Below are 27321 nucleotides of genomic sequence, written 5' to 3'. Positions count from 1 at the left end.
AATTAAAAAAAGAAAGACACATGGGGCTGGGGATTTCACTCAGCGGCATAAGCGCCTGCCTTGCAAGCAGGCAGTCGTGAGTTCGATCCCCGGTACCGATAAAAAGGAAAAAGACCAAAAAAAAAAAAAGAATGCGCTGCAAACTTGGGAGTGAAGAGGGGCTGAGGCAGTTGTTCAACCATACGCATGTATCACGTAAGTTTTAGGGTTTTTTTTTCTTTTCTTTTCTGTGTCACTCTTAGTTTTTTGAGAAAGTCTCACTCTAGCCCAAATTGGCCTTGAACTGGCAATCTTCCTGCTTTAGCTTCCCAAATGCTGGGATTAAAATCTAGTTCATGCTGGCCTTGAACTCACTACTACCCCACACTAGCCTTGAACTTGCAGTGATCCTCCTGCTTCAGCCTCCAAAGTGCTGGAATTAAAAGTATGTACTACCAGTCTCAGCTAGATTTTTGTTTCTAGAATTTTGTTTAAAAAAAAAAAAAAGATAAATATGTGAAATACTGAGGGCTGAGCAACCTTGGTTAGATCTGAAATCGAGTTCTCAGGTCCCAGCTACTCTGGCTCATTACCTGGCCTTCCTGAATCTTGGGGCACTGAAGAGTACGGGAGCAAATTAGGGTGCTTTTTGAGTTTTAAGGGACAGCTGCATGGATAGAAGGATGGGGGCAGCCAAGACCAGAGCGAAGTGCAGGAAGGGGCAGCCTGAACATCAGGGCAGCTGCCTGCTGTTTGCAAACTCTCTGGAGCGGCCCAGCTGGACAACAGTGTTGCTAGGAGATGGGCTTCAGAGGACAGCAGACTTCCTGCTGGGACCTCTGCTCTCCTCAGGCTGGGAGGCTGGGAGGCAGGGAGGCAGGGAGGCAGGTCTGGGCAGGCGGAACAAAGGCTGCTGGAGTAGGGGTGCCGACCAGCCATCTACTGCCACCTCTGGAGCAGAGGGTTCCCCCGGTTTTGTACCTACCTTCTTTGCACACCCCAACCTCAGGGCCAGCCAGGGAGCCTAAACTTGCCTCTTGGCCACATAAGAGGCTGCAGTGGCACTGGGCAGAAGCTGCTCCTGGAAGCATATGCCAGGCCGGCATCTGTAGAAAAAGGGTCCCCCAGTGCCATGGGCTTTCCCAGGACCTAGCTGCTTCCAGGAACATCAGGCATGGAGCCCCAGCCAAGCGTAGGTCCCCACCTGCCTCGGCATTCTCCCCTGGAGGCACAGGACAGAAGCATCAGCAGGGTGAAGGTGCCTGGGTTCAGGGGCCCCCAGTAGAGCTCAGGCACACAGCAGGCGTGAATAAGGTCCTTTCTTTGTTCAAAGTGAACAGAGCTGGCTGAGAGCACAGTTTGGTGGTAACGGAAGCACGCTTAGCATGCAGGGCCCTGGGTCACAACCCTAGGACCAAATGTATGCATCTATACGGCAACGCCTCTCGGGAGGCCCACTCCGCCAGGCCTGGACCTCTGAGCACAGCTCCTCTCACAGGGCTGTGCTACTGAGAGGGGCAGAAAGTATCAAGGAGCTGCAAGCCATGTATGCCTGGGGGTAGACAGGGTGTGGTGGCAGGGCAGCATCTCAGAGGACACCATGGCAGACAAGGATGAGACCAGGTCAGCCACATTCGGGCCAGGAAACACCAGACGCTGCGCTACAGCCAGGAAGAAGGCAATGTTGGGGGGGGGGGGCCTCTCTTAGGCATCGCCACTTCTTACTGCACCAAAACATTTTTCCCATGAGTCCCTGGGATGCACAAGGCTCCATGTGAGACAGGAAGAGAGACTCTGGCTGCTTAGGGTGGAGCAGGCTGCACCCTGACATCCTCAGAGCCCACTCAGGGCAGGACAAAGCCTTCCAGGGTCAGCCACTGCTGATCACTTTACCCAAAGCCAGCAGAGCAGCTACAGGCAGGGGCGGGAAGCACTGCTGATCCCTGGGTAGGCTGGGCGCTGGTTACCAGGGCAGAGACCTGGGTTCAGGAACCCCACTGCTCTCCCTGTGGGCTTGCTCGGGAGAGCATGGGAAGCCCTGCCCATGCTCTGGGCATCAGAGGGGTTTTCTCTCTTTACCTGGCTTCCACATGTAGATTTTTCTAACCTGCAATTCCCAATTTCTGTGCATTAAGAGTAAAAGAAAAATCAAAACCATATGGCCTACAAAGCTTTCCCTCAGTCTTTGTCTCCCTACACAATCCCAGCCATAGACCTCTCTGCTGACAGCCCCTTGCATAAGCCCCTCCAGTGACCTCCTCATTTCTTTGCAGTGATTATTTAGGGGCTGCAGACTTCAGAGGGCAGAAAGCTTTTTATGCCTAGGCTGGGCTTGATCTTGAAATCCTCCTACCTAAGCCTCCTAGAGCGCTCAAATTATAGGAGTGCACCACCGCACGCTTGGCTAAAACACCCAGACCCTGGCCTGGGGCTGAAGGTTAGGAAAGGAGGACTTATTTCTTCTCCACACATAGTACCAAGGTCCACAGAAGAAGGACATCCCCTCTTTCCAAGGCTTAGCAGAATACCTCAGAGGACAAAGCCCTCTGATTTAAGACACGGGTGGATGGTGGCTCAGCTCTGCCACTGACTTGTCACAAACAGCTGGATAAATCCCTACCCATGGGTACCTGGTTATCTGAGATTTCTATCCACAGATGGGTTGCTTATAGCTGCCCATCCTGATCAGAAACGGGAGAACTGTGCCCCAGGAGGGACCCTGCCTCCAGGAATCTTCCAAAGTGTTCTGGGGCCCCCATGGCAGAGCACATCTGTGAGGAGAGACTTAGACACTCACAGGTCCACAACAGATGGAGACTCTGAGATGGGTAAGGAAGTGAAGGGTGGTGGAGATCAGTCCCCATGGGCCCTGAGGCCCTTCAGCAAGGAACCTACGACAGGGCACATGGCCCGGCCTCAGGCAGGAAGCTGGTATGCGGCTCCTGCACCCCAGCCTCCCATCTGCTGCCCCAGCCCGGCCCAGCCCAGCCCATGCCCTCTCCTTACCCTCGTAGCAGTCACGGACGGTGCCGAAGTACACATAGTACTGGTCATTGGTAAAGAACAGGAGGCTGAGCCAGGAGTCGAAGGCGTAGATAGGCACGATGAAGAGGATGCGCACGATGTAGCGCTGCTCGTTGGGGCAGCTGTAGCAGCGCAGGTGCATGTAGATCTGGAGATCAGGGAGACAGGCAGGCGTCAGTCTGCTTTCTGCTCTCCGCCCAGCCGAGCCCTCTTCGGGCTCTGCCCTTACTCCTACGGCTTGATGCAAGTGACCCTCTCCCCCACCTCAAAGTCCTCTCTACAACGTGCATGGTAAAATAAGGGTGTCCCTTCCCCTCTGTCCTCCCCGAAAGCCGTGGCCTACCCCGGCCTGGGCCTTCACCACTGGTAGAGCGGGCAGGACACACAGGAGCCTCCCTTGTGTGGGACATGGCTGCAGAGGCCTGCTCACAGGACTCTATGCCTCGTCCTCAACTAAGGCTGCACCAGCGGCCACCCCAGCAAGAGGAAAGTGAAACTCAACGGGGAGAAAGAAGGGGAAGTGAAAGTTTCCTGCAGCCCGTGAGAGCCACTCCAGCCCCAGCAGCAGCCCCAGCAGACCCCGTGTGTCTGTCCTGGTCCTTATGATGTCACCTTGGCCCAGGGATTCCTGGCCAGCAAGGAAAAGAACAACTCCCTCCACCCCCACTCGGTGTGCTGACCCAATGCCTTGGCCACAAGCGGGCCTGAAAGGGACAGACAGGGCCCTGGCACACACCCTGCCTCTGCCTCAGGCAGCGTCAGATCTCCTCTTAGGCCATCCCAGCCTCCTCTGGGGCCTCAAAGGCAGGAGATGGGAGATCTGACTTCCTTCCCAGCTCTGCCACCTACTGATGCACGTCCTGTTCAGCTCCTTCCTGTCCCTTTCCAGCTCTCAAGTTCCTCCGCTGCAAAGAGGTCCTAGACACCAGAACAGTTCTGGCCCACTGCATGCGCACAAGTGATAAGCATCCTTTCCAAATTGAGGAGGTCAAGCACCTCCATCCCCTCCCTGTCAGCTGGAGGAAGTCTTGAGGCTGCAGGATGCTACAGAAACAAGCCCAAGCCTGACCTGCTCTTGGCTGAGCTAGGAGGTAAGCCACTGACTGCGTGGGCCTCTGGGAATCTGAGGCTAAGCGATCACACCAGGGCTGACCTAGACTAAGTCTCAAGCTCCTCCCTCAGGGACCCTGTGGTACAGGGTACCTGGTGGCAGGTAATGAGCAGGGCTGTCCACACGAAGAAGCCGGAGATGGCCTGAGCCGCTGTGGTCATCAGGAACACAGGCTGCTCCATGGCCATGGGGCTGCCCTCCGGGGTCACAGAGACGCTGGGTGAAGCTGCTGCAGTGGTGGGCGATGCTGGATCTGGGGCCAGCACAGCCCCCCTCACGGTCATGATGGCCAGCAGCAGGAGGCTCTCTGAGAGGACCCCTCAGAGTAAGCAACGGACGAGCCTAGAGAGAAGAAATCCCAGGTGAGCATGTGCAGAAAAGAATCCTGCAGGTGTCTACATCCACCTTCCAGCTACCAAATAATGCAGTCCTCCCTGCCACCCAGGCCACACACAGCAGCAGTCCCATGATTTCTGAGATCTCAGCAGACCACACTTGGCCTCCTCTGCCAAATGCCTGACAGCTCCCAGCCCCGCTGGAATAGGCTGACGCAGCATGCCAGCCCCCAACTGTCCTTCAGGCCCTGCCCCCTCTCTGATTTCACCTCCGCAGTTCCAGCCACACTGGCTCCTTTGCTGTTCCAGCCTGCTCCTGCCACACCGTACCCTTCCCTGCCCAGCTCGCCACACTTCTTTTAGGTCTCTGTCTTGACCACCTGCTCACTCATGATGTGCCCCACACATGTGCACAGCATTCATGACCCTCTGCTTTCTTCTCCAGGGAGAGCACCTGAGGTCCACTCCACCCACCTATTCACACCCATATTCCCCAGGACAATGCAAACTCCCCAGGCAGAGGCCTGTCCCGCACTACTGACCCAGCACTTGGAACAGAGCGAGCACAGGCATTCAGTAAATGCAGGCTGGACATGCCCACCTCTGTGTGCCCAACACAGCACAATCCCCTCACCACTAAGGCCATCTCCACGAGGCACTGGCTCTGGTCTCTGCCAGCTCTCCCCAGTGTGACAGCCGTTTCTCACCACCCGCGAGGCTGTGTTGGGAGACCCTATGGCTCCCCTCCAATTTGTGCTCCTTCGAACTGCCTTTTTTCCAGTGGTGGTGATGATGTTAGGCATGCGAGCACTGTACCACTGAACTACAGCCCCAGCCCCAAGCTGCTCACCTCTCACCAATTCAGAAGCCCCTGTCCCCAAACCTGCCCCTCCACCCTCTCCATCAAACACTCATTTCATATGGCACAGGCCGCCTTTCCCATTTACCCTCCTGCCGCTCCAAGACAAGACCTGAGTTCAGTCTGAACCCCAGCACGCAGACCACTCCCGATGCTCAGCTTGTTACCTAGTAAATTGCACTCCTATCACAAAAGAAATTTGAGGAGCCTCACAAAGGAGTAACAACATAGAGAGTGAGGACACTGGCAGCAGGGAGAGGTGTGGTGGGAAAGTGAGGCTGAGTGCGTGAGGGGCTCAGGAAGCACCTCTGAGGAAGGATGACTCCAGAAATGGAGCTGGGGCCCCAGGCAGCGCTTCCTAGAGGTACCTTCCGTATTCCTGGGAACGCGTGAGTAACTTCACATTGAAAAGTCCTCCCCACACTCTGCGAGGCTGCTGAGGGAGGATAACTGCAAGTCTGAGCCTCGTCTGGGGAACTCAGTGACTTAGCCAGACCGGGCTCAAACCAAAGGTGGGCTAGTTCAGTGTGAAGGCCTGGGTTCAGGCCCCAGTAACACAAAAGGAATGAATGAATGAATGAATGAATGAATAAAATGAAATGAAAAGAGCAAGTAAAGTCAGATAGAGACAGAAGAGCCTTTGGGTTTTCCTCAGGGGCTAAGGCTGAGCTGGAGGTTGGAACCACTTTCTAGGAGTGAATCAGGACCACCTGGAAAGTCCCCCTGGAAGTGATTAGGTCATGAGGGTTAAGTCCTCAGACAGGATCAGTGGTCTCATAAAGGTCCAGAGGTACCCCTCACCCTTCTGTCCACATGGACACAGTGAGAAAACCATGGCCTAGGAACCGGAATTCTGCTTTCACCAGAATGCATGACCGTGGCATTTTGTTTCAGCAGCTGGAAAGGAGGAAGCCAGGAGCGCAGGCTACTCCCTCTACTGAAGGGAGGGCATCAGAGCCTATGCCCTGCATCTTTCAATGATGCTGCCTGTGGACACTGTAGATGCCACCCAGACAAGAGCCTGGAAGATGCCCCTGCCAAGTCCAAACTCTGACAATGACCTGCAAAGCAGCTAAAGGACAGCTGACAGCAGAGGAAATGGAGGAATGAGGGAACAAGGCATGGCCACTGCTGTCAGAGGTTGGCTGGCACAGGTTCCTGGGGCCCCAGGGCCTCTGCTGCCGGACCATGATTGCTAAGCCCACATGTGACCACCTTGGCAGAATCCTGAGCCAGCCCACAGGACTGACCTCTCACAATCCCCTCCCCGGGCCTCCCCAGTGCAGCTAGCCTGGCCAGACCCTGTGGTCCAGAGCACCCTTGCCTGCTGTCCACCACAGGCCCTGGCTCTGTGCCAGCCCCTCTCCAGAGTCCCCAGCATCCTCTGTCCCATCTGTTCTCCACTCTGAACTGCCACCCAAGGGGAGCCCTTTATATTTCTATTTTCCCATGCAGACGTGAGGCCCTACCACACCCGAGCAAGATATAGAACAAGATTAAAAACTCAAAAATGGAGAAGATGTCTATATTAAGAAACTCAAAGGTGTCTATATAAAGAATGGAGGCAAGCTCCGAAAAAAAGACAGTGACAAGCCTATGAATAGCTTTTGCAAGCATGGCTGCAAAGTTGGGAACCAGTGCCAAAAATATTTCTTTAAAAAGATTTGGGTTGTAAATCACTTTGTCTATTCTCCCAAATTAAATGAATAAACACAGGGAGGGGGGCAGATGAAGTACAAATATTCCTAAATCTTCACCATTTTCCGACATTATCTGATGGTTTTATTCATAGCAACTTGAAGCAACATTATTTGCATCTTGGAGATGTGGAATTTGGTTTTCTATCCCCCCAAGAGATTCAAGGGTTTTTCTATTTCCTCAAAAATATTTTTTGTTTTTGAGACATGGTCCCATTACATAATCCAGGCGGGCCTTGAACTCATGAAGTAGTCCAGGTTGGCCTCAAACTCTCAGCAATCCTCCTGCCTCAGTCTCCCCAGTGCTGGGATTACAGCACTATATTTTCCCCTAAACATTCAAAGTGGTGTCATGGCTTGCAGACACATGGTCCCCAGCCCCAAGAGGTGGGTGCAGGCACCTCTCAAAGGCCGGAGCTGGTCTTGCTCACTGTACCCAAAGCAGCGTGTAGGCACCAACTGTTGTCACGGGGCTGTCTGCACCACACCCAAGCCTCCCTGTACACTGTTCCCACCTGAGTTTGTGCAAGTGCCTTATCTCAAAGCTTCATGTTGGCCAGGTGGGATTGGGAGTGCACGCCTGAAATCCCAGCACTTGGGAAGCTGAGGGAAGAGGACTGCTCCAAGTTCAAGGCCAGCCTGGACTTACACAGTGAAACCTTGCCTCAAAAAAAATTTTTTGTTGTTGTTGTTTTTTGGGGTCTTTTGTCTCACTCAGCAGTCCAGGCTGGCTTTGAACTTGCAGTGACCCTCATGCCTCAGTCTCCTGAGTACTGGGATTACAGGTGTGCACAAAAAATGTTTTTAAAGTGAGCCAGTGATGTAGCTCAGGGTTCAATCCCTAGTACAGCCAAAAAAAAAAGTCATATTTTCCTCATTTATTATTTTTCCCCTCATTTACAATATTTTGGGGGTAACTACATAATTGACAAACTGAAGTTCTGGTTTACAGAAGTCCCATTAATAAACAGAGACAGAATAATGGAATGAAATGTGACATGTGTAGCCCCTGACACAAATAATGATGTAGACGTGAAGTTTGAATCAGCAGTGAAAAGGAACTTGGTGATGAAGCCCTCTCACACAATCAATATCCATGCCACCAACCGGGGCAGTCACACATCTGGGCTTCCCCAGAGCACGCAGGAAATGGATGGCCCACATAGCAAGGACTGGTGGCCAAGGGTGGACTGGACACCAACCACACTTCCAGAATGAACCACTGGTATTCAGGAAACACAGGAGGAGCGGAACATGTGACCACCCTGGGCAGTACAATAGTCTACAAAATAACTGGCCTCCACAATAAATTAATGGCTTAAAATGAAGGTGGAAGCCAGGGGGACTTGTGTGAGCTGGTAATCTCAACACTCAAGAGGCTGATACAGGAGGATCACAAGTTCAAGGCCGGGCTAAGCAAGTTAATGAGACTCTGTCTCAAAAACAAACAAACAAGTAGGGTTATTACAAAACGGAGATGTGAGCAACATAAGGAAATACAGTATGTGGACCCAATCTGAGTTCCCATGCTAACAAACCAACAATTAAAAGACATTTTTAAAGTAGCCAACATACAGGAAATCTTATCGATTTTGTTAAGGTAGGATAATAGCATGATGGCTATGTAAAATTCCTTATCAATGGAGGAAAATACTGTCAATAAAGAGTGCTGAACAACTGCACATTCAGAGGCAAAAAAAAAAAAAAAAAAAAGAACACAGCCCTATCGAAGCCCTCACACCATTCACAGAAATGAATTCACAATGGACCATGGATTACCTGCAGAAATCTAGAACTTTTAGGAGATACAAGAGACCTTTTTGAAACTTCAGATGAGGCCAGTGCTCTTAGATGCCAGAACTAAGATGTACAGAGGGAAAGGCCTGTGCCAGTCAGCCAATAGCCAAGGCCCCAGAACCAGGCCCAGACCAGCAGCCCCACTAGAGCAGTATGCTCCACAGTTCTGCCCCAGAAAAACACACAACATAATCAGAAAGTGGGCAAAAGACAGGAACGGATAGCTCCCTATACAAGAGAGATGTACGTATGTGCAAATGAGTAGGTGGCCAACATCATTAGCCTTGAGGGCATCCAATTAAAACCACAGTGAGGTATCAACTCATACCTACAAAACTAGAAAACATGGACAACACCAAATGCTAGTAAGGATGCAGGGAAACCACACCTCATCTGTGGCTGGCAGGAAGACAGAAGAGTCTGGTACATCTGCTGTGGAAAATAATTTGGCAGTTTCTTAGAAAACTAACAACCACTACTCAATCTGGTAATCACACTTAGATATTCACCCTGGAGAAATGGAAACCTATATTCCCATGAATTTTGTACACAGATGTAATGCTGTATTTGTAATCACCACGCCTGGAGACAACCCGCATGTCCTTCAATAGGTGCAGGTTAAACAGATGGATGTACCCACACCACAGATACAAACCACCAGGTACTGACACCTTCAGCCTCCATTGGTCCCAAGGGCATCATGTTTAGAAAACCAGCCAGTGTCAAAAAGCCGTAGACTGCATGATGCCACGTATAGCACATTCTCCAACAACACAGCCACAAAGATGGAGCCCAGATTACTGGCTGGAAGAGGACAGACAGCAATTCGGAGACTGCAGCAGAGCTCTTCCAGGGGATGGAACAGCTAGCACCTTCATACAGCTGTGGTGTTTACAAGAACCTGCCCTCGATAAAGCTGCAGAGTGACACACAGACACACACCACAAGAGGTCAGTGAGAACTCAGCTCTGCAGTCCAGTTTAGAGCACTGGTCTCATGCCCGTGTCCTGGCTTTGATGCTACTACAGCTACAGAAGGCACACAGGAGAATTTAATGAAAAAGAGTTTTAAAAAGTCTTTATCAGCTAGGCACGGTGGCACATGCCTATATCATTTAAGAAGATGAGGCAGAAGACTGCAGGTTCCCAGCAAGCCTAGGTTGCACAGCAAGACTCTTATTGAGAGAAAAAGTCAATCCCAGCACTTGGGAGGCTGAGGCAGGACAAATGCTGTGAGTTAAAGACCAGCCTGGGCTACAGAGAGTTCAAAACCAGTCTGAACTACATAGCGAGATCGTGTGTCAAAAAAAAAAAAGTCTCTATGATATAGAAATGAAATGTATACTAATGCATTTAAAAGAGTGAAAAATTAATGGCAAATGAGGGATTTCCTTCTCTTTAATTTTTTTTGCAATACTAGGAAGTGAACACAGGTCTTTAGCACTAAACTATGTCCATCTCCAGTTCTTTTGTGATGGTGTTGGGATGAGGTTTCACTAATACACTCAGGTGTCCAGGGTAGGATCAAACTTGTGATTTTCCTATCTCAGCCTCCCAGGGTAGTGGGATTACATGTGTGCACTACCACAGCTGGATTTTCTTTTTTTTCTTTTTCTTTTCTTCTTCTTCTTTTTTTTTTTTAACACAAGGTCTTGCTATGTTTCCCAACCCGGTCTCCAGCTCTTGGGTTTACATGATCCTCTCACCCTAGTCTCTGGACACAGGCCACCATACCCACTTGGGATTTATTTTAAGGGGGCGGGGAAAATCCTACCATGGGCTGTCCTTGTATGTGAATTTTCCATAATAAAATACTTCAGCCAGGTGTGGTGGTATACATCTGTGATCCCAGCACTCTCAAAGCCAGGGCAGGAGGGTTGCCTTGAGTTCAAGGCTAGCCTGGGCCACATCATGAGTTCAAGCCCAATCCAAACTACACAACCTTGTCTTAAAAAAAAAAAACAAAAAAAAACCAGCCTGGTGTGTTGGCACACACCTGTAACCCCAGCATTCAGGAGCTTGAGGCAGGAAGATCATCATGAGTTCGAGGCCAGTGTGCACCACATACGAGATCCTGTCTCAAAAAAACAAAATTTCAGATGGCCAAACAGCACAGTCTTAAAATCTATACTGAGATGGGAGTGACTGAGGAAAAAGGCCAATATGAGAAAGTTACTCGTTATTTAGTAAACAGCAAGCAGAGTGGGATTAAGTTTAACAAGGGGCATATGCTGCCCAGCATGCCAAGGTCTCGAGTTCAATACTCAGCATAGGAAAAAAAAAAAAAAAAAAAAAGAGCTCATTTGGCCCCAGGGATGTAGCTCAGTGCACAGCACCTGAGCACAAGCGTCAGGCCCTGAGTTCCATTTCCAGTACAAAAAAAAAAAAAACAAGTTCCACATCAGGCCAAGGTTTTCTGTGACAACTGTCTCTCTGAGATACATGTCCTCAAAATGTTTACAAAGTGTCTTTAAAGCACATTTAAGATGTCCCTTCACAGAACTGTTGCCTCAACAAATGGGGCTGCTCTTTAAGAGACCCAGGCAGGGCCAGCTTCCGGGAAAAGGCCTATTTGGAATGCTTCTACTGCTGCAGGATTCTGCTACCAAAAACAGTAAGCGTGACACTGATTGAAAAAAAAATATGGAAAAACCTCCCATATTTGAATTCCTAAAAAACTATGTAACAGAATGTTCTAGTCTGTTAAAACACTTCCAAAGCATTTTGAGTGAGTTTTGGACTCATGAGTTAAGAAGTTTAAAATAAACACCTTCCATTTAGTTTACAAGAACATCTGATTGGCACCGGGCAGGATGGAAATGTACTAGCCAAATTTCCACAAATCCTCTGCATGCTCAGCGGATGCGACGGAAAAATGAGTAACCCTGTTTGGAAAGAGAGCCAATGAGGTGTTTCTTCTGCACACAGCTACGTCCAGGGCCAGGATCCTCACAGCAGACGCAGCCATTAGAAGGCAGCGCGCGCACGTGCACACACACATACACACACACACACACACACACACACACACACACACACACACACACACACAGAGCCAGGCCCCAGCACTCACTCCTGTGGGGTTAAAGCACACTCGCCCGAGACAGGCAGCACACTGAGCCAGAGGTTTTTGCACCAACAAAGTAATTTTTAAAAAATTATTACAGCTGACTGGCCTTCTGACTTTTACTCTTGGAACAGGCTTTATTGCGTAACTAGTACAACAGCGAGGTGATGCATGTACACACAGAACCACAGCAGGACCCATGCTCTGCGGCCACGCTGAAAAAGCTTCCTCCCTTACCCACAGGGAGGAGCGGTCAGAGGAAAGGGGCAAAACTCGGAGGCCCCCAAATTGCTCCCCGCTTTCCCTACGGTTTCTCTGCTTCTTGGTCCTTGTTCTTTTTTCTTTTGAAGTCCTGGAGATCGACCGCACCACCACCACCAAGTACTGAGCTACACTCTGCCAGCCCATTATGTTTTTATTTTTAATTTTATTATTATTATTTTTATGATTTTGAGACACGACCTCACTGATTGCCCAGGCTGGTCTCAGACTTTCTGTCGCCTGCCTTTGCCTCCCAAGCAATGGGGTTACTGCTGTGCCCCATCATGCCCCATACCCTTCCCTGGACCAGGAATCTAGCTCCTTCCTCAGGCTGACATCAGACAGAAAGCACAGCCAAGCATTTGTCCAGCCCGCCCAGCCACCTACCTGACTGCACAGTCACCCAGAGATATGAAGAGGCCGGGCCACGCGGCTGGCCCTTTGTCCCAGGCTCTGCGTCAGGGAGCTGAGCTGAAGTGCACCACCGTCACCTGAGCTTGGGCTGGGCAGGTGACTGGGGAGAAGAGCACAGGTGTGGGCACGGCCTTGGGTCCAGTGAGTTTAGAAAAGCACAACTTCCTACACATTAGAAAGGGTTATGGAGCCAGATGCACTGTGACACTTCCAGAGGGGTCTGGGCAGCTCCCCCAAATCAAATGCATAGTAATCCCACATGGAAAAGCCCTGGGTAAGATATTTTTAAAGACAATAATTAGCCTCACATCAATTCAGGTCAGATTTCTGCCACAAAATTAGTCTGCTGAAGACTTAGGAAAAACCTTTGGGATTTCTGAGCATTCTGGTTCCTAAACAGCAGAGAAGGGACACAGCAGGGTGGCCCTCCACAGCTGCAGGGTGGCCGGTGTTGTTGGAAGGGGGCCCAGGGTGCCTGACTCTTACACTTGCTTTCAACTGTGACGGTGCCCCTGCGCCCTGAAATGCAGCCTGCACACAGTAGGATCAGGCCAAGGGATGCGGTCCTGGCTCCTTTCTCCACAGGGGGTCGCGACCCAGGCCTCCCCTCCCAGCCTCCAGACTGAGCACAGCAGTGCATGGTGACCCTGCACACATGTCCCCATGCCTTCCCCCTGCTTGGGTTCCTGGTCCTGCGACCCCTCACCTTGTCCTTTGAATGTCATAACCTCCCCTGGGGCCATGCTGTGCTCACTGAGGTCAGCTGGCAGTCAGCATTGTTCTCACACACCTTCACACCTCTCCAGGCACAGCAGAGATGGGGAGGAGAAAAGAATCATGCAATCAGCTGAGAAGGGAGGGCTGGCCACAGCGCCTCCCACCCTGGGGGCTCAGCTGGCTGAAGGACTTGGTACTCAGCTAGGAGAAGGACCAGAGAGGTCAGGGGATGGCCCTGAGTCACACCCACTGCCCTCTAGTAGGGAAAGACCACACCGTGAAGGGCAAAGGGCTCCATCAGGGCAGGAAGGCAGGTCTGCCAAGATGGAGATACTGTCACTAACCAGTCCCTTTCAGCAAGGTGCCACTTGCTTCTGGATCCAGGACGCTCCCTGGGAGAGCGGTAGGAGGAAAAGGATGGGGCGCTCCAACCTTCCCACCTCCTACCCTGTAGGGTGCTCTGCACCCCTACCGTCCAGGCTGACCGAGCCCTCTGAGCCCTCTGAAGGTCGGGGTCACGCCTTAGAGGTGTGCCTGTCTCAGGGTCCAGACACAGCACTCAACAGGTTGACTGAACAAGAGAACAACTAAGTTTGCTCTTTGAGGTTTTTCTAAAACTCCAGCCCTATGTCTAGAACATTCCTTTGTTCCTTGTTGTCACCATAGACCTCCATTCCTCACAATCTGTCATCTATCACCTTCTCTGGCATTGGTGCAATGGTGCTCTCCACTACTATGATGGTGTTTGGCTACATGTCACCTGTCTTCCTCGTGAGACTGGCTCTGTGAGGGACTCATTCTTCTTGGTCCCCACAGTGCCTCTAAGTATGTGCTGAACAGCTGCATTGGGGATGGCGGACACGGTACGCACAGGACATGGCATGCACAAAGGCACTGACACAAACTTGCCTCTTCCTGATGCTCAGGCAGCCATGGGTAGAGGACAGGGCACCTGCGTCAGGTGCTGGGCAGGGAAGCAGGGCAGTATGACCTGAGCAGTGGCTCTTCCCTGACATCTGTGTCACGTGGGTCCCGTCGTACCAGAGTCCAGGCTGGTGTGAGTCCCCAGCAGGAGCCTCTAGAAGCAGCAGGAGGCAGAGCTCCTTGCAGCCACCAACCCACAGGGCTAAGGCTTACTTCAACGAACCCTGGCCCAGGATCCAGGGCCAGCAGCTGATAGGAAGGAGGGAAATGCTCATGCAAATCCATCACAAAAAAGCCCAAGTGACCAGTTCCCCAAGTACTCTCTGCCTCTGACCAGAGGAGCAAGAGGGCTGAACCAGTTGCCTAAAGAGAGCACAGAATTGGGACAGGGAAGCAGGAAGGTGTGGGGGTCTTGAGTAAAATCCACCCAGGCCCTGGCGAAGCCTGCTGGACCATGCCGAGCCCAGAAACAGCTCAAATTCCCACTTCAACCAACACAAGCCTCAGTTGTCTCCATGTCCAGGAAAGACAAGTCTGGCTGGTCCAAGTTCTGACCAACCACGGAGCTAATGTGGCCACTAAATGTGGCCACCTGCCCCATTGCTGAAGCATCCCAAGGAATGCCTCACAGCATCGCACCCTGATTTTATGGTATATCACTGTAACTTCAGGCTTGTGAGACACCTTATGGATGCCCCTCTGTGGATTTTATTATGTCCTGCATGGTAGGATGATTAACAACCTACTAAAGATGACCATGTCCTGGGGCCCACATCTGAGACCCTGTCCCAGACATGATAAAGGGACTTTGCAAATGTTTTGAGGATCTGGAAATAAAGAGGCCATCCTGAAATAAGAGGAAGAGGGCAATCGTGGAGGAAAACAGGGCGACACAGGAAGTTCAAAATATAGTGGGCACCACCCTGCTGCTGCCTTAGAAGGCAAAGGAGGGGACTACAAGCCAATGAATGTGAGTAGCGTTAGGAAACCAGGACAGATCAAGAAGAAGATGCGCCCTCAGAGCCTCCTGGCAGACGGCAGCCTGGTAGGATCAAAGCAGAATAATAAATGTGTCCTGAGTCACCAACTTCCTGATAATCTGTACCACACAAGAGCAAAGGACCTGCAGATGAGGCTAGAGGAAGTCTGCTGTCACCTGCTAACAGTTCCTCAAACTGCCCTCTCTGCACTATTACATGCATTCCCAGATTTCTAAGGGCTGTGTAAGTCTTGGGTCCTAGAGTGACCTGATTCCCAGGGCTCTGTCATTCGGCAGCTATGTGCTGTGGGCAAGTTACACGGTCTGTCCTTGTCAGCGTCCTCATCTGTAAAATGGGCATGCAGCCAACCCATGTGAGAGGGCATGAGGCAGCTCACAGGAATGCGTTGTGACGCAGCCTGTTACCACCCTCCCGTCTCACTGCCATCACATCCTCTGGTCTAGCTGGGAGTTCCTGGCCAGGCCTTTTGAGGTCAGATCATCCATTAGTTTCAGATCTGACCCTTGCTTGGGCAGCTGCCACCACAGGCAGAGTGGCCCCAGCAGCAGGGTGGTGTGATGGTCTCTGGAATGTTAATACGCCCTGAGGCAGGGAGTGTTTTGTCCTTTCCTCCTCATGGCAGGGCTTCCATCTGCATCTGACCCAAGGGCTACTAACCCTGGCTGACCACACTTCCCAGCTTGGCTGCCTGGGAAGGGTAAGGAGCCCTCTGCCCCATGGCTGTTCCTGCTCCTACAGCTTGGGAAGGGGGGTAAGCAGGGGCCCACACTGAAGCAGCTCTAAGCCCAAGCCTGGCCCTGTCAGAGGGGATTAGAGCTGCCACTAGCTGGCAGTTCTGCCTAGTTGGCCACAGTAGGGGTCCCCACCTCCCCCACCCCCCCCCAGTCAGCACAAACAGTGCAAACCACCCCAGGCACCACCTCTTTCCCCTGCTCCCAGCGGGTGCCCGCAGTCCCCTAACCAGGAAAGAGAAATCGGCCAGCCATGTACCTACCTGTCACTTGGGGGAAGCGGTGCAGAAAGAAAGAACAGAGGAATCCAAAACCTTCCAAGGGGGATTACACAATTCTGCCTTAGAATTGAGCCTTTAAAAAAAAATACATACCAGTCCAGGTTTTGATCACCCATTTTCTTTTTTTCTTTTTTTTTTTTTGGTCTTTTTCGTTTTTATCGGTACCAGCAATCGAACTCACAACTGCCTGCTTGCAAGGCAGGCACTTATGCCGCTGAGCTAAATCCCCAGCCTTTATGATCACCCATTTTCTCCCAAATTGAAAACAAATGAGCCAGGGCTCAGCTGCTTTAACTGGACTTTTGCGCTCCCCTTAAATAGGACCACCTCTCCAGGTAACTGAAATCCCACCCAACACTGCCAAATTCATATAGAATCCTGAAGTCCCACCTTTCCACTGCCAGGTGGAAGTGACGCCTCCAGCCAGGACCCGTGCCCCACCCCATCTGGAGAGCCTGTCAGCAGGGCCAACCCAGCTCCAGCCCAGGTTGCTAACCTGAGCTTCATTCATGCAAATGAGCATGGAGTGGGGTGACCAGCACCCGCCCTGGCAATGAGTGCCCGTGTGCCAGAGACCAGCACGGGACCTTTGGCAGCAGAAGAGGCTGGACGCAGCCCAAGTAGCTACCCATAGAAGGGACAGGTGAATAGTGACATTCACACCCTAGACACCTCCACAGCCCTGAAAAGGAACTGAGGTCTGTCACACATGACCCAGACATCGCACCAGTGAAGTAGCAGGGAAAACCAACCCCAAGTGTGGAGGTGTACACGGCCACCTGGGAGGGGTGTGGCCAGGGAACTGTTGTTGAGCCTCCCAGGGGTTCTGGGAATGCTGGGCCATCACATCAGGACAATGGTTCACACAGGTATTTACTTACTTACTTATTGGTACCGGAGATTGTACAAATGGGCCAGTGCTCAGCTGCTTTAACTGGAATTTTGAGCTCCCCTAAATGGGACTACCTCTCCAGGTAACTGAAATCCTGGGTAGTGTATGCCTATAATCCCAGCACTCAGGAGGCTAAGGCAGGAGGATCCTTGCAAGTTTGAGACCAGCCTGGACTATAAAGTGAGCTCAAGGCCACCCTGAACTAGCCTGGAGCAGAAGCCTGGGAGCCCCCACAACAAGCAGAAGGATCACAAGTTCAAGACCAGCCTGGGCAGTTTAGCACAATCCTGGATCAAAATTAAAACATAAAAAGGCTAGGGCACAGCTCTGTAGAACAATACTCTCCTACCATGCAGTAGACCCTAAATTCAACCCCTAGCACTGCCCCCACAAATACTTTTCTGAAGATTAAACACACCAGGCCCCCTCAGCCCCTCTCAGCTCTGACTCTGAAGTTCTTTCCGGTCCCAGGCCAGAGGGAAGTGGACAGAGACTGGGCCACCACAACAGCAGCTGTAACTGGCCTCCCTGGGTGAAGGGACCAGCGTGCCAATGAAACACAGGCAGCCCTGGCAGTGAGGGCTGGGACAAATGGCTCAAGGACTACCAGCTTCGGTCTAGCCATCCAGGTGACAGAACAGCAACTCCTGCCACATCCCATGCAAAATCTGCAGGGACATCCCAGCCATGTTAAGACACTCAAGCTCCATGACATTCTCCTGTCTGTCCCGGACCCGTTATGTAATTCACATGCCTGCCAGCCATCACCTCCTAAGTGCTGTCCTTCAAGCCAGTGGCGTGTGAGGGATAGAGGCAGTCCCCAGAAGGAATGAGTGTCCCGGGCGAGGACAGCTGAGGACTGCAGTGTGTAAGGCACAGCTCCCTCCCATCTCTCCATATCAGGCCCAACCGCTGACAGCTGTGGATGAAAAAAAAGGGCTCCTTCCCCCAGCGGAGGGAGACATCTTTTAAAGAAAGAACCCTGGTCCTCCTGTCCATCCCCACCCAAGCTCGGAGCCCACTGCCTGAGGCAGCCGGGAACTCAAGCAGCAAAGCTGGCTTAAGCACAGAGGTTACGGGACAGAAGTCCTTCTAACTCACACACAGTGCATCAACAGTGCTCCATACAGCATAGACACATGGCGGTAAACCTAGAGTTCCGCAACCTGCCTGTTTAAATCCCACTGAGAAACACATAGCACTGCATCTCCTCCTCCTGGACGGCAGGCACCAGCAGCACCTGGGCCTCAGTCCACTGTGCACACTAGGCTGCCCTGCTACCTGGAAAGCCCTGCCCAGCTCTTCCCCTGCCCACCTCTGTTGTCCCCACAGCCCCAGCTCAACTGCCGTCTACCCCAGCCCAAGCAGAGCAGACCGCTGCCTCCTGGGGTGCTCAGTTTTGACCAGAACCCTTATTAACGTGCTTCCATCTCTCCACATCAGTTCAGCATGCCGGACTTTCCAGGGGACTAGGGTTGTAAGGGTCACTAAGGGCAAGAAGGGCAGGAAAGCTTTTTCCCCAGGCTCTCAGGCAATTCTCCCTCCGAGTCTCAATCTTGCCACCTACAGAGTAGTGTAACAACTCCAAGGTTCCCCAGGCAGTGGGAGCACAGAATGAAAGGATACCCGTGAAATGTAATTTGCAAAGCCCTACAAATTCCAGCGAGGACAAAATTAATGTAATTAGTTGCTAATATTAATTGATATTAACAGCCTTGCGCATAGCCTTTGCCAACACCTATCACTGTGCCTTGCAGGTACCCAAACTGCTGATGGGATCCCAGGCTCACTGCTCCTTCTAGATAAACCCACAGCTGCAGGAGGCATGGAGCGGGCTTCATAGCGATTCCATTCAGAGGCTCTGTAAACCATGACCTACGGGACTTCAGGAACAGCCGTGCCCCGCAGAAAGGGGGCTCTCATCCATGCCAGCAGGACAGAGTCTCCCTTGGTGCCAGCTGTCCAGGGGGACTGTGGCAGCAGAAAAATAAAGGTACTACATGTCCCATGGGGTGGAGATGCTGTCTGATCAGAAAATGCCTTTCAGGGTGACAGATGTGGTAAGTTCCAGAGTTCCCACTGTGCCCCTTTTTTGGGAGGCAGCCATCTGGGGAGCCACTCTGATGCCCAGGTGAAAGGTCTACAGATGAGCGCTTCCAGTGGGGGACCAGCCTCAAGGGGGCCCAGAAAGAGATTAGAGGTTGGGAGAGGAGACCCAGAAGCATGCTGCACTGCATGGATACCCCTGCGCAGTCTTCCATGGTCACGTGACAGGCTCATCCTGCAAAGTCGCTGCCAGCCACTCGGGCTCAAGCCTGGCTAACGCAGGACCTCACCTGAGCGTTCAGATACCTCAGCAGAGGGATATGAAGGGTCTCCCCCACTGAGGGAGTGATGCTCACAGAGGTCAACTACAGGTCTTCACCTGGGATCCTGACTGGGCCCAGTACTCCTCAGCTGTGGTATGGTCCTGGAAAAAGTTGGGACTTCATCTTGCCCATTGAGAACTTGAACCAAAGTGCCCAGGGCTTGATGAGAACTTCTCTGTTTCCTATCTGTAGCTGATTTTTTTAAACTCCATGGATAAAATGCTCATGACCTGGCATCAAAGGAACAATGACAGGACACAAGTTTACACTAGAAAGAATACCTCCCCAAGCTTCAATGAAAGCTTCAATGGTGACTATTTTTTGATTGTGAAGCTGGCATGATTTGTAGTCTTACCCTAACCTTGTCTATGTTCCAAATTTACTGTAATCGACAAGTACCAAGTCTAACAGCAGAACAGCTCCCAAAAGTGGGTTCTACACCACCAAATTCCCCAAGTCTATACGCACTTTGTGATTTTTTGTGTGGTTTTTTAAAACAAGGTAGAGCTGGATGCAGGTTTGGCACAAAGGTCTTCTGGGTGGGATCTTCCCCCTCTGGTTTCCGCTCCCAGCAGGAGAAGGAAAAGGAGGCGTCTGCCAGGCTTCCTGCCTCTCTCAGCAGGCGCCTGCCCCAGGGAAGATGCAAGTCTGCTTAGTGGGCACCCGGGCTCTGGGTGATACCTCAGTCCGAATGAACAATCACCTTTGGATAGCCCTCATATCTACCGCTTTTCAGGAATAATTCCAGCCGTATCCTGATTGGCAATGCCATTAACCCATCTAACTGTTCATTTGTTCAGCTGAGAACTATTTTTTTTTTTAATCGGTACCAGGGATTAAACTGACAACTATGCGCTTGCAAGGCAGGCGCTTATGCCGCTGAGCTAAATCTCCAGCCCCAAATTATTGTTTTGTTTTGTTTTTGGGTACCAGGGATTGAATTAATGACCTCATGCTTGTCAGGCAGGTGCTTATGCCCCTGAGCTAAATTACTGGCTAGCTGAGAACTATTTAGGCACTGTGCACCAGGCTTCATGGCAGATGCTGAGCCACTGTTAGCTGAAGACTGCAAAAATCACCACTGGAAGCCACGAACCCCTTTGCTGTGTTCTCCCCAAGTGTGGCTCCAGCCAGGTTAGCATGCAGTGGCCAGGCATGGGAAGAGATAGATACTGCCCGCTGCAGCTCCTCAGCTCCCTCTGCATGTCATCTGCTCCTTGCAGCCCATTGGAGGAGCAGAGTTGGAAGGAGCACGCCTGTTAACAGTGCCAACAGTTGCCAAAGGTCTCCTCTACCCAAAGCCCAGCTTGCACCTATATGGCGGCAGTGCAGATGATGGGAGGGGTGAGAAAATCCAAAACTTGGGGGTCCATCTAATCCTCACCATGGCCCTTTCTACTTTCCTTCTGCCTTTTCTGGCCTGAGTCTGAGGCCAGGCCCCAGACAGTGAGGATTTATTTTGGCCCTGCTAGGTGCTAGGTCCAAGGCACACAATTTTGCAGATGTGAACACAGGCCTTTGCATATACTGTTCCCTCCATCTGGAGCCTACCTAACCCTTTCTACATGGTGACGCCCCACATCCACTGTAGCCTAGCCCAGAGCCTACGTACTGGTACTTTTTATTTTATTTTATTTGGTACCAGGGATCGAACTCATGACCTTGCGCTTGCCAGGCAGGCACTTAAGCCACTGAGCTAAGTCCCCAGCCCTTATTGGTACATTTTAGATATACCTAATGATCATATTCATCATAGGGAATCTGTACCCACACGATACATTTTGATTCCTTATTTTTTAATTTTAGACAATGTCTGTAGGTCGCTAAATTGCCCAGGCTGGTGCCAAACTTAACAGGCCTCCTGCCTCGGCCTCCCAGAGTCCTGGGATTACTACAACTGGCTCACATAGTAACAGTTTAACTATCACTTCACCAAAAAAGTATCTGCCTAATTAATGTTCCCTCAAAGAAAGCACCCTGACAATCCCAATCGTCCTGTGTCTGATGTTTCTCTCCCCAGCTGGACTCAGTTACCCACAAACCACTGGCTGTCAGGACGGAGACCCTCCTAAATAAAGTAAGTGGCCTGTAAGCTCACAGATGAAGCTGGTGTCCTGAGGATGTCCCATGTGCCAAACCCAGAGCGGAAGCAGCTCTGCATGGCAGGAGTCGGACAGCTGCACACTCCTGCTTTATCGATAAAGGAAACTGCATCATCCCCACTCCCTGTTTAAAAGACAAGAATCAGAAACCAGTAAGTAACTTGCCCAAGAATACAAGGCTGATAAAGCAAAGCTGATACATGTGCTCCCTCATTCTCCTCCAGGTCACCAGCAGGACTTGGCTCATTATCTCCTCTCCTCCTGCTGCCAGGCCCCTGGTGATCACTTTGACCCTTCCTGAATTCTCCAGCTCCTAACCCAAGGCACCCAATTCCAACTTCCGCCCTCACATCCTCTGCCCATCAGCTCCCACGCTCCTCCCTCTGCGGGACTTCGGAAACACTCACACTAAGCCCCAGGGCTGTGTCCTACCCCAGGGCCCGCTGCCCTGAAGGAGACAAGGGTGTAAGTCACCACAGTCTGCTGGGACTAGCGTGCGGCTGCATCCTCCGAGAGCAGGACTTCAGTGAGCTCCGGGTGAGACCCAGCAGTTAGACCCAGCTTCCAGCTCTGCCCTCCCATCTCACAGAGCTGATGGACGGGGGCCAGGGATGACGGACACACCTCCCCAAAGTCCCCGGATCTGTGGCGTAAGAGGTCAGTGGAACCCACACGACCTAGGAAAACCAGGAAACTTCAGTCCTAGAAAAAATAAATTGCAGCTCAGTGGAGCCAACTCAGGGAGTGGACAGAAGAAACCAGCTATGAAGCAGACACCATGACAATGGTGGCTCCAGAGGCCTGGCTCAGGGCTCATGGACCTCTGACCAGAAGCTTCTGGAAGAAGCGAAAAGAAATGCAACAGAGACTAAGAGGACACCGGGGCCAGAGGAGAAGCAAACAGCAGGGAGGCAGGCTTTCTCGGAGCTAGGACAGGAATGAAGGAAGAAAGACAGGATGACACTGCTTCCCAACACAGGGCTGAGCCTGTGGCTTCCTTCTGGGAACTTTCAAAGGCTCCCTGCTGACCACACTGGGGTCAAGCCCAGACTCCCCATTGGGACCTTCAGAGGTCTTCATGAAGGACCATCGAACCCACATCTGTCGGGCCTCCACATCTTCCCGGCATTGCTTCTCACCAGAATTCCTTCTTTTCCTTCATGGGTCCAGCACCCTCATCCTTCAGGCCCCAGAAGACATCCGGCGCGCCCCAGGTCAGTGAGGAAGTGCGAGGCTCAGCTTTCAATGCGTAAGGTGATGGCCCCACCTTCTGGGTGGTGGGAGGAGGAAACAGTAACTCATGAAAGCACTTGGAGGCCAAACATCACAAACATTGTGACACATACCTGTAACCCTAGCACTGAGAAGGCTGAGGCAGGAAGGTCACTGCAAGTTCAAGGCTAGCCTGGGCTGCATAGAGTTCACTGTGATCTAGTATCAAGATCCTATCTCAAAAAACCAAACTGAAACAAAAAACCAAAACAATAACAAAAAAGCACTTTGAACTGCACCTGGCACACAGTAAGTGCTCAATAAATGAGCTGTTGTTTCTATTGTCCTCTGGGCCCCTTTAAGGCCCTCTGTCTCTACCACAAGTAGCACACTGTCTTATGGTATTTGTTACACTGGCTCCCACAGCCAACCAGAGCCTTTTCAAGAGACCGACCCACTGCTCTGGCCTCTCTTCCTGAGGCCCAGCAAGGGCAGACTGTACAACAGGTGTCCAGCAAGCGCTGCCCGCCTGAGGGCCTTGGCCGAGGTCCTGGCACAGACCCTACCCTGAACTCCCAGGGCCCAGCTGCAGGCCTCCCAGAACTCACCCTCCAAATCCCCAGTCTCAGTCTGGCTGCTACTCGTTTTCAAAACAATAAAGGCTGTACCCTGCCTTGCAGAGGCTGTTTCTACTCCAGGGAGTATACGGAGAGAAATGAGCACAGCAGGGACTGGAAATAGCACCGAGCCCCTCTCAGGGACAAGGCTGGGCAGGCCAGCCAGCTACCAGGTACAAAACCTCAAACACACAGCAAGTAGGAGAACACAGCTGCAGCCCACAGAACCAACTCGAATGGACCAGGACAAGCAGGTTACCTCCACTGTCCGGTGGGGAAACTGTTCTTCCAGCTGGGGGAGGGATTTAGACTACCCCAAGGTCGGGTATACCCAACTACCCCAAGGGCGACTTACCCTAGCCAGACTTGAGGGTGCACACCTGTAATCCCAGCACTCACAAGGCCAAGGCAAGCCGATCATACAAAGTTTAAGGCCAGCCTGGGCTACACTGTAAGACCCCTAGGTTACTGATGGCTCTTGGGGAGTTTTTACAGTGCCCGCCTAACTCACACTAGCCACTCAGGACTCCAGTGTGGATTGGGGCCACTATCTATGTCCATCTCCCCAGCAGACTGGGAATACCCACAAGGCAGGCTCAGGTACCACTCATCTTCAGACCCCTGTACCCTTAGCATGGTGCTTGGCGTGTAGTACATGCTCAGAAAGTTACAAGCAACAAGATATGGCAGCAAGAGAAAAGCTCTGATTCAAGGGTGACCCCACTTGAGCAGCCCATATCACGGTCAAGAGTGGCACAAATTTCCTCAAAGCCTCAGTTTCCCTCAGCGACAAACAGGGTAACAACAAACAGTTCTCACACAGCTGCTGTGAGAATGAACTGGCAAAGTATTCGTGGAAAGCACAAAAGCCTCACAGGAATGTCAGCCACCCTTCCAGCTTCGGCTCAATTGTCCCTTTGTGTTAGCGGCTTTTTCACTGGCTTTGCTCCCCCTTGTCCAGCAATGAACCCACCTCTGCACTCCTGTTTCTTTGTTTTTAGTTTTTCACATTGCTGTTTCCAAGTTTGATTTCTCCACCCACCTAAGAGCCACCAGATGCCTAGGACACCTGCTGTTGTGTTTGTGTCAAACTTGGACACAAGGACTTGGCTTGCCAGTGCTCTCCCATCCCCAATTCTAACCCCGACATTCACAGCACTATGGACAAGACTGTTATCACCAAAGCCCAGAGACAAGGAGCACAAGAAGGGGTGCTGCAAACAACCCACCATGAACGTCACACCTGAGACCTCAGCCTCGGCAGGTACAGGTGTGCAGGCGTGCCAGGCTGACAGCAGTGCACCGGCCTCCAGGGCACAGATTGCTACTTCTTGCCTTACATAAAACGCTGGGCGCTCGCATACATAATACATGGCCTTCACCTCGCAGGCAGGTATCAGGCATGCAAACACCTGCTCTGCCCCGCGATGCCCTGGAACAGAGGGTGGGGTGAAATGTCTGGCCTCACACAAACCCCAGAGAGGATGTGGCCTGGGAGTCCATGCCCACTCCCCAGTCCAGGCAGTGCCTGGGCATGGCCTGGAGCCACCTCGCACAGATGCAAGTAAAGCAAGCTAGGAGCTCAAGGGCGTGCCTAGGGAAGAAACACAAGACCAGCCCACGGGACACACGCTTCTAAATCAGCCTCTGAAGTCCCTCGTAGGCAAATAACCCTGGAACCCCAGCCTCGCGTCCGTCCTCTCCAAACACACAACCCAGGACACCCACGGTACCAGGGGTACGCCGCTGCCGCCGCACAGGGCACGGATGCCTCCCTCTCTCCCCCAGCGGCCGCGTGCAGCCCCACTTGCAGGGGCCGGTCTGTCCTCCGCCCCGTCCCCAGCCACCCCCACCGGCAGGTCGGATTACGCTCCCGGCGCGGCCCCCGCCACGTTGGCGTGAAGGGGGAACGGGCACACCCAGGGGTCGCCCCGAGACCCCGCAGGGCAAGGGGCGGATCTGACAGGATCGGCGACGCCACGGACGCCCCCTCCCTCAGTGGCCAGGCCGGCCGTCTCTTCCCCTCGCCCAGGAACCCGCGGGCGCCGCGACCCCCTCGCGGGCCTTTCCCACCCCTCGCAGCCCCCGCCCCGCGGAATCCGCAGCCGCTCCCTCCAGGTCCCCGGCGCGAGGCCGCCCGGGCGAGTACCTCAGGAGCCCATGGCGGTGGCGCGTGCGGGCGACGCGCGGCGACCAGCTCTGCGGGCGGGGCGGGCGGGCGACGCCACAGCCCCGGTCTGGCCGCGGCCGGCGCGTCTGAGCCCAGAGGAGCGCCGGCGCATGCGCAATAGGGGGCGCCCTCGGGAAGGGCGGGGCAGGGAGCGCGCGGCTGAGATCACCCGCCCGGCCTTAAAGGGACAGCGCCGCGAATGCCTGTGAGCGGCTCCCGGGGACCAAGATTTCGCCGCCGCCCTGCGGCACCCCCTCCTCCCCCCGCCTCGTTTCCTCCCCTCACTTAACTTCCTGGGGCTCCAAGACGGAACCCTGGCGTACAGTCCGTCTCAGACACATGGTGGCTGCCTAGTGTTTCACCCTCTATGTAAGTCTGTTTTGAAGGTACAAAACGCAGCGGTCACTTGTTGCGTGAAGGATGCTTGTGGAATAGTGGATGTGAAATTTCAAAGGGCCAGAGGCTTTTTTCTTCCCATCCCATTTAGCACCTTGTTTCTGCCCCCGCCCCGCCCCGCCCCGCTGGGGCCTAACCAGCGGGATGCTACAGGTACCATTACAGCTGCCTGGTCCATTTCCGTTTGCCTGTCCACACGTCACCCAGTTAACTGAAGAGCATAATATACAATCAGATTCTGAGTTGATATGCTCAAGATCCACAAGTTTTGCTTGGGCTCCCAGGCTGTCTACTAACACTTGGTGGAGGTCCAAGCCCACCATACTCTCAACACACAAGCAAACCTGCTCTCCTGCAGCCTTCCCGTATCAGCTGCGGGCACCCCCAGCCCCTGTCCCCGGACTCCTACATTCATCCTGGAAACCTTATTGACCCTGCCTGTAAACATCTAAACTATACCCTCTTCCAGTCCCTCCTACTGCCACCACCCACCCAGGATTACTGCAAGGTTCTTGAAACCCAGCTCCCTTTTCCTGACCTTGCCCTCTGGTCTGTTCTATGTTAATGGGAGAATCAGAGGGATTTTTTTTTTTTTTTAATCAGTACTGGGGATGAACTCACAACCCGACCCCGCTTGTAAGGCAGGTGCTTATGCCGCTGAGCTAAATCCCCAGCCCCAAGGGAGAGATATTCTTTTAAAACCTAAAGCAACCTTTGAGTGTAAGGTCTTGAATTCAATCTCCAGCACTGCAAAATAAATATATCATGCTAAGACAAAACAATGCTTGCTCAAAACCTTCCAGCTACTCTTCATTTCATTCTATTCTTTTTTCTCTCAAACCCCTTTTTTCATTTCATTCTAAATAAGAGGCAAAGTCCTTTCAAGTCTGCACAAAGCCTGAATATGACATTCCTCCTCCCTGGATAAGCGTGACTTTATCTCCTGTGACTTTATCTCCTGCTCATCTCTACCTCTTCACTGGCCCCTTGTTGTTCCCAGAACAAATCAAACACATTGAGCTGCAAGGCAAATCTTTGCACTGCTGTTCCCTCTGCTGCGACCGCTGCTCCCCCAGACACCAAACTAGCCCCACGCCCCAGTAAAACTTCCAGACCCCTCATATGTACTCAGTGTGGCCCCTTCACCCTGCTCTGCTCTATTTCCCCAGTAACATTTCATTTCTATTGTACTGCGAAGTGTCCCTGTTTTGCTGTCTGTCTTCTTGCAGGAGAACGTACATTGCATGATGGCAAAGACTTTGGTCCCGGGCTGGTCATGTGCTCAGTGATAGAGCACTTGCCTACTGAAGTCCTGGATTCAAACTTCTGTACTGAAAAAAAAGAAAAAGATACTGTTCTTTTGTTT

The 27321-nt window shown here is 52.2% G+C and overlaps 1 protein-coding gene across 2 annotated transcripts in view; it reads right to left on the bottom strand.

Annotated features, from left to right (window-relative positions):
- Nucleotides 1-25665, bottom strand: part of Tmem184b (transmembrane protein 184B) — a 41802-nt gene extending 16137 nt beyond the window's left edge. The window contains exons 1-3 of one of the 2 annotated variants that reach the window (XM_005003843.3): nt 25539-25665; nt 4207-4456; nt 2986-3151 (exon numbers count right to left, since the gene is read on the bottom strand). In XM_005003843.3, coding sequence (XP_005003900.1) covers nt 2986-3151; nt 4207-4398 — 358 coding nt within the window. In that variant the 5' untranslated portion in view covers nt 4399-4456; nt 25539-25665. Of the gene's footprint in view, nt 1-2985; nt 3152-4206; nt 4457-25538 lie in introns of those variants that run through there. The other variant, XM_063243794.1, reaches the window with a different exon arrangement.
- Nucleotides 25666-27321: the final 1656 nt, after the last annotated feature.

Source organism: Cavia porcellus, unplaced genomic scaffold (genome assembly GCF_034190915.1).
Source record: "Cavia porcellus strain 051 isolate PalLab524CR breed Dunkin Hartley unplaced genomic scaffold, mCavPor4.1 scaffold_40, whole genome shotgun sequence".
Classification (NCBI taxonomy): Eukaryota; Metazoa; Chordata; class Mammalia; order Rodentia; family Caviidae; genus Cavia; species Cavia porcellus.
The sequence above is the reverse complement of the archived record's forward strand: the minus strand, read 5'-3'. Positions and strand labels throughout refer to the sequence as shown.